Source organism: Phaethon aethereus (genome assembly GCF_964289735.1).
Source record: "Phaethon aethereus genome assembly, chromosome: 13".
In the NCBI taxonomy this organism is placed as follows: Eukaryota; Metazoa; Chordata; class Aves; order Phaethontiformes; family Phaethontidae; genus Phaethon; species Phaethon aethereus.
Window position 1 is genome coordinate 1,223,793 of NC_138589.1, and position 16,071 is coordinate 1,239,863.

The 16,071-nt window shown below is 56.7% G+C and overlaps 2 protein-coding genes across 2 annotated transcripts; both read right to left on the reverse strand.

The window, feature by feature from the left end:
- Window positions 1-826: 826 nt before the first annotated feature.
- TMEM208 (transmembrane protein 208) lies at window positions 827-5,911 on the reverse strand (the record flags this gene model as incomplete). The annotated part of the gene is made up of 6 exons (XM_082005621.1): window positions 827-964; window positions 2,009-2,093; window positions 5,313-5,449; window positions 5,589-5,648; window positions 5,738-5,833; window positions 5,906-5,911. The coding sequence occupies 6 exons, from the start codon at window positions 5,909-5,911 to the stop codon at window positions 827-829; spliced, it is 522 nt and encodes a 173-aa protein (XP_081861747.1).
- Window positions 5,912-8,223: 2,312 nt separating this feature from the next.
- On the reverse strand, window positions 8,224-16,071 carry ELMO3 (engulfment and cell motility 3; the record flags this gene model as incomplete). Its single annotated transcript, XM_082005698.1, has 20 exons — window positions 8,224-8,436; window positions 8,582-8,662; window positions 8,853-8,935; window positions 9,275-9,379; window positions 9,618-9,730; window positions 9,861-10,024; window positions 10,117-10,253; window positions 10,459-10,567; window positions 11,057-11,161; window positions 11,435-11,566; window positions 11,731-11,853; window positions 12,208-12,258; window positions 12,912-12,990; window positions 13,729-13,880; window positions 13,985-14,084; window positions 14,943-15,112; window positions 15,563-15,613; window positions 15,689-15,761; window positions 15,881-15,921; window positions 15,994-16,071. 20 exons carry the CDS (start codon window positions 16,069-16,071, stop codon window positions 8,224-8,226), a joined length of 2,160 nt encoding a protein of 719 aa, XP_081861824.1.

Genomic DNA, 16,071 nt, shown 5'->3' on the forward strand with positions numbered 1-16,071 from the left:
AAGTAGGCAAAAGCAGAAGCCGCCCTGAGCTGTTCCTGGTCTCTAACACGAGGTCTCTGCCACAGTCACAGCACCCTGGCTGTGCCACCCCTGTGAGAGTCGATTTAAAAGAGGAAAAACAAAACAAAACAAAAACTAACCCAACAGCAACAACAGATTTAGTTTTGGCTTCTTTTAGCTGTCGCCCTTCATCCTGCTGAGCTCTGCAGTGATAGCACAGGCCCATCTGTGGCTCCAGAGAGCCCAGGCTCAAACCCAAAAGCTCCAAGTTTGGCTGCAGGCTGCCTTCACAGCACCCCTAGCTGCCCCCCACACTCCTGATCTCGCAAGGCAGCTGCAGCCCCTCCGCAGGGTGCGGATGCTCTGGCAGGCAGAGCAAGCTTGGGAATGGATGAGACCACTTGTCTTGGGAGATTTTGTTGCCCTCTGGTCCAGGTCTCCAATCATACAGTGGCATTTTTAACAGCTCCGCTCTGCGAGCACCCCTGCGTGACCACGCGGCCAGCACGGTCAATTAGACTCTGCTCTTTAATGTATTATTTCCTCCAACGTTGCAATCCCCAACCTCGAACACGATACAGCACTGCTTGAAAAAGGTATTTACACGCACCCCAGCATCACCCCCCTCGTCGTCCCAAGGAGCAAGGCCTCGACTGGCGCTAAGAACCAACCAAGGGAAGTCTCTTGCAGCCTTTCTAGCGGAATGGCAGCAATGAGAGAGGGCAACATAGCTACTGCAATGGTTTCGGATTGGTTTCGGTCGCATCCCTGATGAAATAACAGCATGGAGATGGGAGACGGCGTTAATCTATCTCCCCAGCCAGGGCTAGAAGCGCTTCATCTGTCGGCGTTCCTGTCGGCGTTGCTTCTTCTCATTTGGTTCCTGACCGGTGGGCAAAGAGTCAGCTGTAAACCAGGGCCCCAGGATGTTCACCCACAGGAGGTAGAGAGCGCGCCCCGGAGCCTGCGAAACACGTGTGGCACAAACTCGGTCACTTTGGGGACAGCTCTGGCAGGTGTGGTGCTACAGTCAGGAGAACTGGTCCTACCGAGGAAGCTGAAGGAGCTGGAGTATCTTTACAGGCTGGATCAGGAGCATCACAGGATGCACGGAAATCAAAGGCAGCGGCAAGTGTCCAAAACAAATGGCCTGATTTCATACCGTTTAGGAACTTGCATACGTATACAGCACTTACTTAGGCTTCACATATGGAAATTGCAGCATCAGGTCTGAATTACCCAGAAAGATCCAACTGCCCAGACATTCTGCCTCTCCCTCCTTCAGAAAAAAACACCCACATTTCTCTAAATGAAAACAAATGTGAGCTGGATAGTCCCCAGGGAATAGTCAGAGTTTAGGCTGCCCTCTGCCAGGCCAGCTAGAAAGGAACAGTGAATAAGGACTGAAACAAGATAACTTTCTACGCTCCCAAGATTGCCTTTTATACCTTTCTGGGATATACTCAATGCAGCTGTGGGATTTTTTTTAACTAACTGGCCATTTTTTGTCTTTCTGCAAAAGCAGTTTTAGCTGGAGGCACATGACAAACGTTTCAGGAGTAGAAAGCGTCTGGTGTGTGAAAGGGAAATCAAAGCCTACAGCGTTTGATCTACCAAGCAGCTCCCAGCCTCGGTCCGTGCTGGTGAATGACTGAGAAAACCAAACAAGGAGCAGCACAGTCTGTTTGCCATAATCACAAAAAGGCTCGACGCACAAAGATGGCTTTGATCTGCCTTGTGTTTCTTGTTGCCCTTTCACAGGACCAGAGAGAAAGGCCAAGGCCAGCCTAGTTTTTGCATGGTTGACCCAGAGGGATCAGCACTTCTTTCCCTTGTACGGCTGCATTTTTAACAAGATTTGACAGGGAGGTTAAAAAATTTATCAGAAAACAGTTTTGGCCTGAGAGAGGACACTAGGAAATGAAATGGATAAATAATGTCCTCCGTTCTGCAGCCAGGGAAAGACGAGGGCAACACAGAAGCAACAAGGAAAACCGCAGGGGCTTACCAAGAGCCAGAAGTACCAGACGTAGAGCGAGAAGCAGCTCAGCACTTGCACCATGGCTGTCAGCAGGATCACGTCCTTGAGGTGCCTGAGGGAAGAAAAGCAAAACATTAACCTTTCATTCCAGCCTCTGCTGCAGACACCGGTGCGTCTGCCAACACAGCCCATCTGCACCGGCTCTGGGGAGCAACCTGGCCCGACAGAAGGGCTGTCCCTGCTGCTATGCTTTGCCACACACAGTAATCTAGAATAATCAGAGCAGTAAACAAACAAAAAAATAAATCTGACGAGTTCAAGAGCTAGGCTCCCTCTGAAAAGGGACATTGAGAAAGCTGGGGAATGCGGCGGGGGCGGCGGGGCAGGGGGGTGGAAATTAGCAGCAAAACCACCCCCCCCCCGCAGCCTGCCACAGCAGCCGGCACCCACTGATTTGACACCTATCGTGGCACAGAGTACAGCTGCTCGTGGCTGGCTGCGCTAAAGGGAAGCATGGCTCTTCCCTGTGCCATTTCACAGGCTGACAGACACGCTCAGGGTCACCAAAGGGCTGGCGTGCTGCAAGGACAAGCACACCGTCGCCCGCAAGGCGAGCTACACCAACCGATGGCTCACCCTCCCCTCCTGCTTATCTGACTCTGGAGTCTTCCACGCCAGCCTCAGGCAGAGCCAAGAGCAGCTACGGAGAGGGACAAGCTGCCCACACCTCAACCACCACCCTGGAGGGGGAACCCAACACCCAGGAGAGGTAAACAGGTATCAGTTTTTCCAACACAAGCCACAGGGAGTGCCATGATGGGTTAGAAAAAACACCAACTGTTTCACTCCCATTAAATCATCATCTGCTGGAGTAAGAAACACTCGAGTCACAACCAAGCATGCCCCGGAGAAAACAAAGGCAGAGGTAACAGTAATGAAATAGCTTGTCTCATTCTGGGCAGCACATCACAAAATAAAGTGACTTTAGGTATTCATCACCAGAAACAGCTGGTTTAGGTTGGGACATCATCATTAACTTGAGACGCTGTGGAATCCACCATCAACAGCTCTATAATGGGACGCTGAGGTTCAGAAATCTCATGAATCACCGGCGGCCGCAGAAGGGTGACGGCAGAGCTCCCACCAAACCCAGCTCGCCCAGGGATCAGCAACGTCAGCCTTCCTCAACCCCAAAGGAACACAAAGCTTTCTGTTCCAGTTACAGACAGCGCGAGGGAAACGCCACCAAATCCACAGCGTTCCAGAAGCAGCTCCAAAATTAATTAGCTGCAGCACGCTCAGCTGAGAGGCAGGAAAACATCCACGTTTCTGAAAGTAACTGCCAGCCTAGAGTGGTTCCCCAATCCCCAGAGCAGGATGCAGTCAGAGGGAGGAGCACTGAGCGTTCGTTAGCGCTTTGTGTTCACACACCAACGGGGTTAAACTTGTAAGACTTGCACTCTCATGGCTGAGGGCTCTGCCCAGGCTCAGGTACAAAGGTACAGAGTAAGGATGGGAACTTCATCTGTGCAGGTTTTGTGTTTAGAGCTCTGCCTCCTCTGTGTTTTGCGCAGCCCATGCCTCACACAAGCATCAATTAATTTTAATGTGTCATAAAACTTGCCCCAAGGGTGTGTTGCTCAGGCAGAAAAACCTGAAAGCCCCAGTACCAAGGGCAGTATCATGTCTGCAAGCAAGACTGCAGCGGTGCTACAACTGCACCCAGCACCTTTCCACAGCAGGTAACGGCATGCCTGTGCTAACTCCTGTCAGTCATTTCCCCTGACAGCACCATCGCACACACGCACGGGGCAGTCACTGGGGCACCCACTCTGCTTTGGTGCCTTACATGTCTCTCACAACTAGGGGGAAATGCCAGACGACATCAAACTTCTGTATTTTCCTTACTTGACTCTTCCATGTTGTGTTTCACAAAAAAGGTATCCAAAATGGTGTAAAATGGGACAAAAATGCTGGGCTGACCAGCAGGAAAATGAAGTCATTATGGGATGAAGAGGGTGTAAAGCACCCGGCTCATAAGTCACACTAGAAATAACCCTCTCTCTTTCCAGCCACCTTGGCCGAGTCTCTTACACTGGACACCTGAGTCACTCTGGCTGCAGGTAGAAAATTTACTACTCTGCTAACAAAAGCGGAATATGAGAGCTCATCCTGTGCAGAGACAGCAGGTTCTGTGCTGCACAAGGCAGGCTGCCTGCTGATAACATCCCTGGGCATCTCCTGGCTGCAGAAATAAACCTTATGTTAAGAAAAATATAAATGTATAAATCAAGACACGGCCCTTCCAGCATGAGAACGTGTGACGCAACACAGAGGGCTCACAAGGCTCTGCGGTGTTTCTTCAAAAGCCTGGCAGCAAGTGAAAGACAGAGGTAAACCTTAAATTGTACGACAAAGACATGGGAGGGAAAGGGCCCGGTATGCCGGGTACCTCGCTGAGCATATGCTGAAGAACCTCAGCAAAGACGGGACCAACAGAGGCTGAGGGCAGGGAGGATGGAGAGCAATGCCTAATGCGTCCACAACTGCCTGGCAGTTTTCTGTAGCTAGTCTGGGGCTCACTGTTGGAAAACACATGATCTTTCTGCTGTTTCAGTACTGTCGTCTCCTTATTTTATTCAACAGCACTTTGCGGGAATTACTGGTGTGTGTTTCTTGACCGAGGAAAAGAGTTACGGCACCAGCAAGAACACCAGACAAAGACGTGGTGCTGTCTGCAGACAGACACGGGGAAAGCACAAGTAGAGGAGGCAAAAAAAGGTGAGGAGGTGAGAGGAGCTGGCTAAGAAAGACAGAGGGGAGGATTTTTAGTGCGTAGAACACTTCAAAACACGACAGTTTGCAGCCAGGACAGGGTAGTTGGCAGTGTGTGCCCTTCCACTCTGTCAAGCGCTGCCTGTGGCACTAGTTTAAAAAGAAAACACATATTTCTGTGTGTTGCAGAAGCGTGTGCAGTGTCAGCGATGTCTCTTCACCGAAAGAAGGTTGTAAACTGCTCCAGCTGAACCGTTTGGGATCTCCTACCTTTGCGCCTCAGCCCTAAGGACAGCGACCATTCCAAGCTAACATACCCATGCGGCGGCTTGCGACTAGCGCATGCCAGGCCAAGCATTCAGATAACGAGGACAGTTTGGGTACATTCTCAGAAGAAACAGCCACATGCTTCCAGCTCCCCTCACGCCTGCACCAGTAGGCAAGCTGAGGTGGGGACTGAAGCCTGGCCTTCCCCTTCGGGGCCTCTCCCGGCTTTGTGCGCACGCTCAGGCAGCAGGTCCTGCTCACCTGGACTCGTGCGGGTGTGGACACTCACTCTGCCATCCCCTGCTCCATATTCAGGTCAATTCCTCCGTCGGCAAGGCTGCCATCGTCTGTGAAAGACGGCTTTGCCATGGAGTTCATGGACCGGTAGCTGGTGCCGTAGACCACCGAGCTGAAGATGAATGCCAGCTGCAACAAGGAAGCAGTGGTCAGCCGCAAAAAGCCGCGACCGCCGGGCAGGTTCCTTCTGCAACCAGGAAGGAATCCGGCTTTCCGCCGGGACGGGAATCGGTACGCTGCCCGCAGCGGCAGCGCGCCGAGCGCTCACCCATGTCCAGGCGGAGGCGGCGGGGTAGAAGATGACCAGGTTCACCACGGCGTAGACGGCCTGCGGAGAGAGCACGGCACGGCTGTCTGCCCGGCCTGGCCCGACCGGGGCCCGGCCCGGCCCCGCGTCCCCCCCCCGGCCGCACTCACGGATGCCCCCAGGATGATGCGGAGGTAGAAGCGCAGCGTCTCCCGGTTCTCCTCGAAGATCTGCTTCTTGCCCTTGGTGCCGGCCTTCCCCTTGGGCTGCGGAGCCAAGACAGGCGGTCAGCGGCCTCGCCCTCCCCGGGCGCCCGCACCCCCGGCCCCGCCACTCACCGCCATGTCCGCGCCGGCTCCGCGCTCCACTTCCGGGCCCCACCGGAAGTGAGCCACCGGAAGTGGGAGGACCGGAAGGGCTGGCGGGGCCTACCTCAGGCCTGGGAGGGCAGGCCGCGGGGCTGGCGGTTACCCCCGGTCCCCGCCCCGAGGGGCCCTGAGGCCTCGCCCGCGGCCCCACTGTGCAGCCCATGGGTTGGGGGTGCCGGTGCCTCATCTCCGCCCCCCTGTGCAGCCCCACGGCTCTTAGGAGGAGGTGCCCAGCTCTCAAGTCCCTCGGTAGCTCCGTTGGCTCCCAGGGCCACAGAGCCTGGCCCTGTGGGGCAGCAGCCTCACAGAGACGGCCTCCGCCAGCCTCGTCTTTCCTTGCAACCGCCTCTTCCCGACCGGGATGCTGCGCTCCAGGCTTCAAGCCCAAGTGCAGGAGTCGGGCCTGGCCAACTTGTTACTTGTTGCACTGCTCCTAAGCCTTCCTAGGCTGGAAGCAGCCTCAGCTGTGCTCGTAGACTTGAGTACAACCAGCCTAGATAGATAATGATGACACTGTTCAATTTAGGTCTGATTACTTCATATGCCTTACTGATCACCAACCTCCAGAGGAGGGATTGATGAGAGGGACTTCAAGGAGAGATCTTGTTACAAGGGAGATGAACAAGGATAGAAGAATGCCACTGGTATGAAGTTAGCAGAACCCACAGTAACTGGGGGAAAGGTAAAGGCAGCGGGGAGAGAACATGACCACCAACTCAATTGAGGGAGTATGCCAATTGCCCCCCCCGCACCTGCCAAGACTGTAATTTTTTTTAAAAAAAGCTAATTTAAATAGTAACTGACCAGTAGTAAGTGACACAGTAATCACTAACCAATGAGTGTAAATTTGGGCGGGTTTTCCATTGTTTTTGCTAATCATGTAACAGGATAAATACAGCATAATTCCTTCACATGGTGTGCTAAATTTGTGGAATTAACACATAGCACCTGCCTTTGCACAAACTGTGTGCAAGATCGGCCTATTGCACACAGGGTACCGGACCCCGATTGTGGGACAACATAGCCATGGCCACCTTCCTCAGGGGTGACTTGATGCTGTGCCTGCTCCTCCACTTGGCAGTAGGAACAAAACCTTCCCGCTGGCCACCCTCCAGGCTTCTTCACGCTCTGTGCCGCAGCACCATCCCGGTCTCGCCCACTTTGGCCCCTTTTTGCCCTGCAGTCAGCCTGACCCTTTCCCCAAACCTTTGGAACAGACATGGCCCCGAGTTCTCCACAAGTGTTTATTGTCCCAACGCACGGGAGGCAGAGGCACGGTCGGAGCCCCGGCGAACTGCTGCTACAGTTGTTACCGCAACAACCCTGGGAGAAGCTGTAGGCACGAGGAGGTGCGGGGCACCAGGGTGGGAGCTGTGGGGGCCGGGGAGGAGGTAGCTTGTCGTGGTGCAGTAGTGCAGTAGCATGGCTGAAGTGTGCAAGTACCCGCCTGGGGCAGGGGAAGGCACCAGGATTGGCACAAGGGCCACAGGGCAGCAAGGGCAGACCGGGATCTCCTCCTCACACCAGGCATGACAGTCATGAGCACTTGCCCAGCTGAAATGGCGCTGGGAGAGGGGACTTGTACCCTAAAGACCCCCCTTCCAGGAGTGGGAGTGCACAGGGCTCAGCAGAAAAACATTTCAGTACAGCACAGGCCTGGCTGGGCAGGCACACCATGCTCTGGAGATGCCCTCTGCTCGCCAAAATGTTTTATGGTGTTTTATCCTTTTTCTAACCCCTTTCTTGACCAGAAAGGATCCCCTACGCTGAGGGGAGAGCCAGGCCATGCAGATTTGTACCTTTGTAGTGCTGCCCTGCTCCAGCTGTCCCAGGGCTGCCTGTACCTTTATTCCTGCCTGCATCCTTGCCCTCTCTGCCCAAACCAGGGCTGTCCCAGCTGTCCCAGGGCTGCCTGTACCTTTATTCCTGCCTGCATCCTTGCCCTCTCTGCCCAAACCCTGGCTGCGGTGGCAGGGGGTCAGCATCACCGCAGAGGGGTTTGGCTGTCTGGAAAGTATTTTGTCTCACCTGCCCATGGCAGGGGGGCAAAGCAGCTAGGTCACCCCCCTTCGAACAGGAGCCTGGTATGCTGTGGCTCAGCCTCGTGCTCTCACAGGAGGGCAGGACACAGGCAGGGAAGAGAGGGCAGTTCACCCTGGGATGGGCAAGGTCCCCAAGCCCCCAGCCAGTGCGTGGGCTCATCCCTTCGGGCCGGAGATGAGGGACAGAGCTTGGAGGAAGGGTTTTGATTTTGGGGGGCAAAAGGGGGACAGGGAACAGGGAGGAACTCACTGCTCTGCGTGGCTGAAGTCATAGCAGAAGTTTAAGTTGCTGGGAGGCTTTGGGATGGGAGGGGGGATGTCGGGGATGCTGATGTTCTCCAGGTCCAGGAGCCGCAGCTTGAGCTCCATGGACAGCAGGACATCGAGGTCTGTCTGTGTTCGCTCGCTCATCATCTCCTTGCCCAGGAGCACATTCAACCCGTCCGTCCAGAGGCAGAACTGGGGAAGCACAGGCAGCACTAGCACCAGCCCTGGGCAGCCAGAGAGGCCCCCACCCCACACATGACTCCCTCCCCTGTCTGCTGTCCCCTGGGCAAGGACATCTGGCCGCAGCATGCCACCCCAGCGGGCCCTTGGAGCTCACCTGGTACCGGGTAGGGGCAATGAAGTTGAGGCAGTAATCCTCCACGTCGTACACGATGGAGAAGGCCAGCTCTAGGACATCCTGCGGGGTCAGCACAGCAGGTAGCCAGCTTCTCAGCTGGACTCTTCCCACCTGCCTCCCAGCCTCCTCCTCTGTGCCCCAGAAGACCCAAGAGGTCTACAGTCTCAAGCCACGTCAAAAACCTGCCACCGTCCACCCACCACCAAAAACCATCACAACAGCTGCGCAATGCGAGGTAGGAGGTGCTGACCTTGTTCTGCTTCCCAGAGCTCTTCTCCTTCGTGTGTGGACACTCCTTCCCCACAAGCAGCATTTTCATGTCCGCCACAGGAACTGGGGCACGCGGAGGAGCTGTGAGCACCCGCTCTCCTCTCCCCCGGGTCCCCGGGGCTCAGACCCCAGCAGAGCCCAAGCATTGGGGCTCGCAGCCATCCACAACTTGGGGCAGCAGGGTGCTCAAGCCGCTCCGCAGCGCCCGCTGGAGAGCCAGCCCACCCCAGCCTGAACTCCCACAGCTCCCAGTCCCACCGTACCAGCAGGCACTGGGCCAGCCGCACGGCACCCAGGCAGAAGGGCAATTCCCACCTTAAGGCATCCCCAGCACATCACAGCTGGGGTGAGCAGAAGACTCCCCTCCCTCGTTCCCACCCTTTCTTTCTCTCCATCACCTACTTTTCTCTGGCAGGCTTTCGATGGGGGGAGAGTGCACTCCTTCCTCCACGTCCCCGTAATGCAGCACCTTGTGGTTGGGTGACAGGCGGCAGTACCAGAGCTTGTCTGCAGCAGAAAGGCCATTGGGAAATGCTCAGCCTCCCGCTGCTGAGGTCCCCTTCCCCGGGTGGATGGAGCTGCCCCCTCGCATCCGCACACCCCACTTGGTTGCATCCCGTGGGTTAGCTCATGTCACCCATCCAGGGAGCCGGGCACGCTGCTCCCCGCAGATTAATTGCCACTTCTGTGTTGATGGGGGACGTCGGGACAAGCCTCTGCCCCGTTCCCAGGAGCTGGCACTCACCCTGCCTGCGGCGGCTGCTGATCTTGCGGAAGAGGGTGCCCTCGCAGAGGCGCAGCAGGCGCTGCTGTCGGATCAGCTCCAGGAGCTCTGGCTTCAGCCTCTCGCGCAACTCCCTGGGGCGAGAGCCAGCAGAAGAGCAGCACGGCCGCTTCAGCAGGTCCTCGCTGACCTCCCCCAGCCCCACGGCGTCCCCCTCCACAGCCCCCCATCGCAGCTCCAGCTCCCTGCTCGCAGCCCACTCACAGCACAGGCACAGCCAGCGTCTCCTCCTGGTGCAGCCGCTCCGTCTGCCGCAGTTTAAGGATCTCGCTGTAGTTCAGCGCGTTCACTCTGGTCTTGAATAGCTCTAGGGAGGTGGGCTTGAGGGACAAGGTCCTGGTGATCTGCTCCCGCACCACCTGCAGCACCTGTGGGACATCACCCCCAGTCTGGTGACCGCTCCCCAGAGCCCCGGAATTTGGCCCCAGCTCCCATCTGGGGACCCAGCGTCCCCTCGCACCTTATCAAAGTCCTCCTGGGTAGCGCGCATCTCCTTCCAGGTCTTATTCACCAGCTGGATGCAGATGCAGAAGAGCTCTTCAAAGAAATGATCCTGCCCGAAGAACATAGGGTAAAAGGCCTGAGCTGTCTCCGAGCCTGTGGTGAGAAGGACAGATGATGCCAGACTCCCCAGTTTTCCCAGGGCATTTCAGCATCCAGGAGAACCTGGATATTTCCCAGCCCTACCTTCTCCCCTTCCCCTGCTGTTGGCCACGCCAGAGCCCGGTGGCCCCGAGCACGCAGCCCCCTACCCTGGCAGGCAGCAGGGCAGGGAGAAGGACAAGCTGGGGCACACACATACACGGCTCTCCAACGTGCAGGATCTCGCAGAGGATCAGGGTGAGCTGGATGCTGCTTCGAGCGAAGGGGCATTCATGTTTGTCTTCCCGGCTGCTGTTCTCGAGGACAAACTGGAGGAGAGGGTCGTTGCCTCACATTACACGGGGAACGGACTCGGAGGGTGAGCTGTTCCCCTAAGTTGAGCCGTCCCTAACGGGAGTCATTCACTCTCCCCAAAAGCCAGCCTCCTCTTTCCCCTGCCACAGCGCGGGAGCTGATCACGGGCACAGCAGGTCGGAGCATGGCTAACGCTCTGCAGCCACTGGCTGGTTTTGCCCAAATCGCCCCGGTTCGCTCAGACGTGAACAAGGTCTGGAAACCAAGCTGTGGGGAAAATACTAAAAATTACGGGGACCCTTCAGTGCCACCGGCCCTCATATGGCTGCTTCTACCCACAGGAAGGACTTGGCTCTGTCTGAAACAGGGCAATGGTAGGACACCTGCCTGAAAGGGACATCCTTGCCTGTGTTTGGCCAAGGATGGGTCACGAGGAAAGGAAAAGGTGGGGGAGATCCACCAGCACCTCTCCACCACGGAGTTCTCCAGGAGAGAGCACGCACCCTGCTGTAGGCATTGGGGGTATGTCTGGAAAAATACACCATGTTGTCGAGGGCAAGGAGTCCCGGTGGGGCACGGCGGAGGTCTTCTGCTGGGTTGCTGTTGTTCTAGGAGGACAAAGAAGGATGCGATTTAGCAGCTGCTGCTTGCTTCTCCGAGCAGCAGTGTCCTCCCAATACAGCCACAGGGTTTGCCTTTGAGTCTTGGCAGCCCCGCACTTGCTGTTTAGGAGTACCGAGAGAGCAGAAGGGAGGTACTGCCTGCTGGCCCGTCAGCATCGACAGGGACACCAGGCTTAGAGGAGCCATCAGAAGGTGGGGCCGAGGCCGGGTAGCAGAGCCAGCGTGGGGCTGGCGAGGGGACGCGGGGTGGGGACGCACCACGAAGCCCAGCTTGCGGAACTCCTTGGCACACAGGGATCGCCGGCGCTCGGTGCTGAAGTTGCTGGCAGGCGCCTCGCTCTCCGACTCAAAGGCGGTTTGGCGCAGCGACTGGAGGAGCTCCCGCTGTTCCTGGAGGGAGAGCGGAGAGGAGGGGATGCTGGTGAGCCCCATGCAAGAAGGTGCTCCCAGGACAACTGACAATGAAACCAAATGTGCTGGCTTCACCCGAAGGTGAAGTTTCACCCGCTTCTACTTCTACAGAAGAAGAGACCAGGACCAGACTGCTTGAGGACCTGTGAGTAGGGATCCATGGAGGTCCTCATGCGACGCTCGCACAGGTTGAGGCTGACGGACTGCAGCACGTACAGGTAATGGGCCATCTCGTCCCCCAGCGGCTCAGAGCTGTGGATGATGTTCTACAGGAGACCGCGAGTGAGAAGGTTCCCCCAGGGTGCTGCTTCCCAGTTCCTCCAAGCCCAGGGCCCAACAGCCAAAGCCCGGCAGCTCCTGCCGCCTGAAGGGGCATTGGGAAGTGGGCAGCTCCCCTTGGGGTTGGGTGAGAACTGGCTGTGCTGAACGGCAGGCAGCCGGGGGTGCAACCCCAGGCATGTGGGTGCCAGCAGAGCAGAAACCACAGGAGATATCAAGGAAGGGGTGCAGAGCACCCAGGCTACCCAGCCAGGAACGATCACCAGAGGCAGGGGCTGAGGAGACAGACAGGGGCCAAGGAGACAGGACAGAACAGATCCTTGACAGACCCAGCTCCTCACCTTGTGGATAAACTGCCTGATGTTCTTCTCTCTCAGGTAGTCCATCATATCCTAGGAAGGAGAGAGGCTGTGAGACATTCCCCGGCTCCGCACACCACCGTTTCCCAAAAAAGACGGTGTTCCCTCCGCAGACCCATTCCCCGCTACGCCTGGCTTTGGACCACGGGCAGGGTGGGGACAGAAAGGAACCAGCAGTCTCAGGAGTGATGCTGGTGAGCTGGAGACCTGCCCTCAGCTTCCACTGCCCTGGCAGCCAGGACTAGCCCACCCCAGTGGGGCTCAAACAGATCCGGCCCAACCAGGCCAGGTTGTGTCAGTCAAGGAGAAGAGGAAGAGTGAGGTCGCTGACTTGAAATGTCTCCAGGCACCTCTCGGAGCCCCACCATCCCAAAGAACACAAATGCTACAGCGGAGGACCCAGCTGTCCAAGACCCCATGATGAGGGCCCAGCCATGATGGCCCTGATGTGCCAGATGCTGGATCTGAGCCATCACGGTCACTGTGCCACCACCAGCCGTGATACTTCTCCCGCCCTTTGAGATCTTGCACCGTGCCCCCCCCCGCCCCCAAAACTACTCCAAGGGGTGCGAGACAGCAGAGGCTGCTTGGCAGAGCACCTCTGTGACAGGGGCACTGTGGTGCTCGGATCTGCAGTGCCCACCGCCCTGCCATCACTCCGTCCTGCCTACAGAGCAGCCCCTTACCCGCCGCTCAGCATCAGTCGCAGCCAGCAGCAACGCAATGAGCAGGGCCATCGCCTTCAGCTGCAGCTGGGGGTTTGTCCTGCAGAAGGAGGATGAGGATGGGGAGAGTCGCCAGCTCTGAGGATGGTCTTGCCCTCCCCAAGGAAGGGCCCTCTCCTCGCTTCACTGCTGGACCCCACTGCACGGAGCTGGGGGACCCAGAGAGGCCAGAGCCATGAGTGAGCAGCTGCTGACAGTGGGACCAGAGGCGAGATGGTCCCCACAGCTGTGACCGCAGAGCACCCATGGATGGATCAGATCTTGCTCTGCACACACTCATGGGTGCAGCATTTTGGAGCTGCAGGAAAACCTGGGGTGAGCAGCAGACTCTGGCAAGAGGCCTGGGCACGAGCCTCTCCATTTTCTAGAAAGAAAAACCTCCAAACTGAAGAGATGCAGAGGTATGAGGAAGATGAGGGAACAAAGAGCCTGCCAAAGATGAGGGATTCAACAAGCACTGCCACCCCCAAGTTGCAAGGACCATACTACTGCTCCCAAGTACACTGGGGAAAGGGAAGGAAGTGCCAACGAAGAAATCCGAAAGAAACAGGCCATGAATGAACCCATGAAGGAATCTGACCTGGAAACAAGATGGTTTCCAGGACAGCCCATCAATACCCCAGCAGCAGGGATGGGACAGGACAGGCTGCCCACCCACAAGTTGTTTAGAAAGGGACAATACAACGTTGTGCCAGGGATAAATTGGCAAGACCCAGAGAAATCCCTTCCATCACCTCATCCCCACCAGAGCAAATGGTGCTCTGGCCTCTTCACTTACACCTGCAGGTGGGTGAGAAGACGATCCAGCGTCACTTCTTTTTTGACCAGCTCAAAGAGGAGGCGACTGGTAGGTACCATGTTCTCCAAGATAGACAAAGAGAGCTGCTGGACAGATGTGTCCACCGCGTTCATATTGACGTAACTCACTATCTATGAGACACAAAACCAACCGTCGACGGCAGGCTGAGCCTGAGTGACGAGGGCAACAAGGAATCCCAAGGGCACAGACTGTGGAGCCTGCTGAAGACGCTTACCTTCTTGATGAAGGCTGCGCTAAGAGTCTCCCAGGAAACAAAATCATGCTCCATCAGCTCCATGAAGGCCTTCAAGGTGTGAGCTAGTATGTGCCCTGTGCTGGAGGGACAGATGAGCAACACAGAGAGGATGGGTCCAGACACTCCCCATCACCACCATAAGACAGGAGTTGGTTGCATGGTGGTGGGTATGTTAGAAATGGCTAGAGAAGCAGTGAGCAGGAGGAGAAAGGAAAGACTGTTGAGTAAGAAATCAAACTCCTGCTTAGTCATCCCAGGAAGTAAAGGCAGGGGAAGTTCAACAGTTTCTGGAAAGCCACATTACCATGGTACAAAGATCACAAAGACAAGCCCTCGGGAAAGCCAAGCCACCCCAAATCCCTCCCCCTACTTCCAAGAAACACACACTGCACTGCCTGGTTTTAGGCTCCACATCCTCTGTGAGGTAGGAGCTCAGAGGAGACGCACAGTACGTCCTGAACGAGTCAAATTCACTAGTATTTGGCAGCAAGGATTTCCCTGAGCTGCCTGCAGATCTCTCACAGCTAAAACCTCAGGGCAGAGGGATTGTTTGGGGTGGCAGGAATGAGCAGCAGCAAAGGGTAGGATCATCAGAGGAGGTTTCCTGGCAGCAAAACCCATGGGGCTGCGGATGACCCAGCCAGCGAAGGAACAGGAGGTTCAAGTCTGGGCACATCCACGAGGCGTCAGGGCCACAGACCAGGGGACCCTTCCCCCGGCTGCCAGCGTGTGGGGTCACAGGCATGCACCTGCAGGTAAGGAGCCTGCAGAGCCGAGTGCCCAGCCACCAGTGCTGCCCTTCGTGCTGCAGCATAGGGATCAACGAGCCAGGAACACCAATGGAGTCCACCCCAGCACCCAGCTTGGAGCTCATGCAGCATTAGCAAGGGAGAAGAAAAGTCCAGAACCGCAAGGGAAGTCCCTTCCTGATACTTACTCATTCCCTTCTTCCACAATATGGAAGATTTGTTTCAAGCCATTCCTGTTGATGAACTCTTGAGCAAACGTAACATCCTGGGAGAGGCTTGCAAGCTTCTTCAGCGAGTCAGTCTTCAAATCCGAGTTGTTGCTCTGGATCCCACTGTACAACCTCTCTGCTTCTTGGTCCTACCAGGAAGGAGAGAATCAAGCCAAAGAGGCTCACCGAAAGACAGTGAGAAGCTTGGAGGTAGAGGCTGGAAGAGCTTAGGCACAAGGAGGCTCAGGGTAGAGCAGCCCCGGTGAGGAGCTAGACTGAGAGACAGAGCCACCAGAGCAGAGACCAGGAGGAGCTGAGGAAGGAGGTCAAACTGGTGCAATGCTAAGAACGCTTCACGAGTGGGCCCAAAGCATCGCAAGATGATTTAGTTTCTCTTCAAACTCCCCCAAGTTCTGCTGAGGGAGAATGAAGGTTGAGACAGATCTGCGGGGTCTGAGGCATCGAGAGGAGCTGTCACGAGCCAGAAGTCGCCGAGCGAGGCAGTGGCAGAGGGCTTGGAGCACTGCATCGCCCCATCGCAGGGGGACATCCCACCAGACCGCACAGCGGAGAAGGAGATGGGGGACAGAGGGATGTACCGGGGAGGTGGTCAGCTGTAAAATGCTCCCGTTCTTAATCTCCCCACGGTTCTGTAAGGAGAAAGGAACCGGTGAGCTGGCGAGCACCGTGCCGGTGGGGCGGGGAGACACCGGGGGCTGTCTCACCGACTCAGTGATGTAGGTCTGCCGCCCATCCACATACTGCAGGGCGTAGCGCTCGGCGTTGGGCAGGCTCCACCTGCAGCAACGGGCAGCCGGTCACAGCGCTGTATGGCTAGTGCCGGTCACCGCTGGGCCGGTAACAGCCCGGACGTGGGCTGTCACGACCCGGTGCTGGGCGGCGGGTGCGGTACTCACGCGTCGCAGACGTCCTTGAGCACCGAGGCGAGGGGCTTGGTCTGCAAGCGAGAGGGCGTCCATCAGCTGGGCTGGGGGGGTCCAGGGGGGGTTTGGGGAGTGCTGGGCGGTACCTGCTGGAGCTCGATGAGCTGTGGGATTGCTCCCACCATCTGGATGGCGATCTTCACCACGTCCTTGGGCGGTGGCAT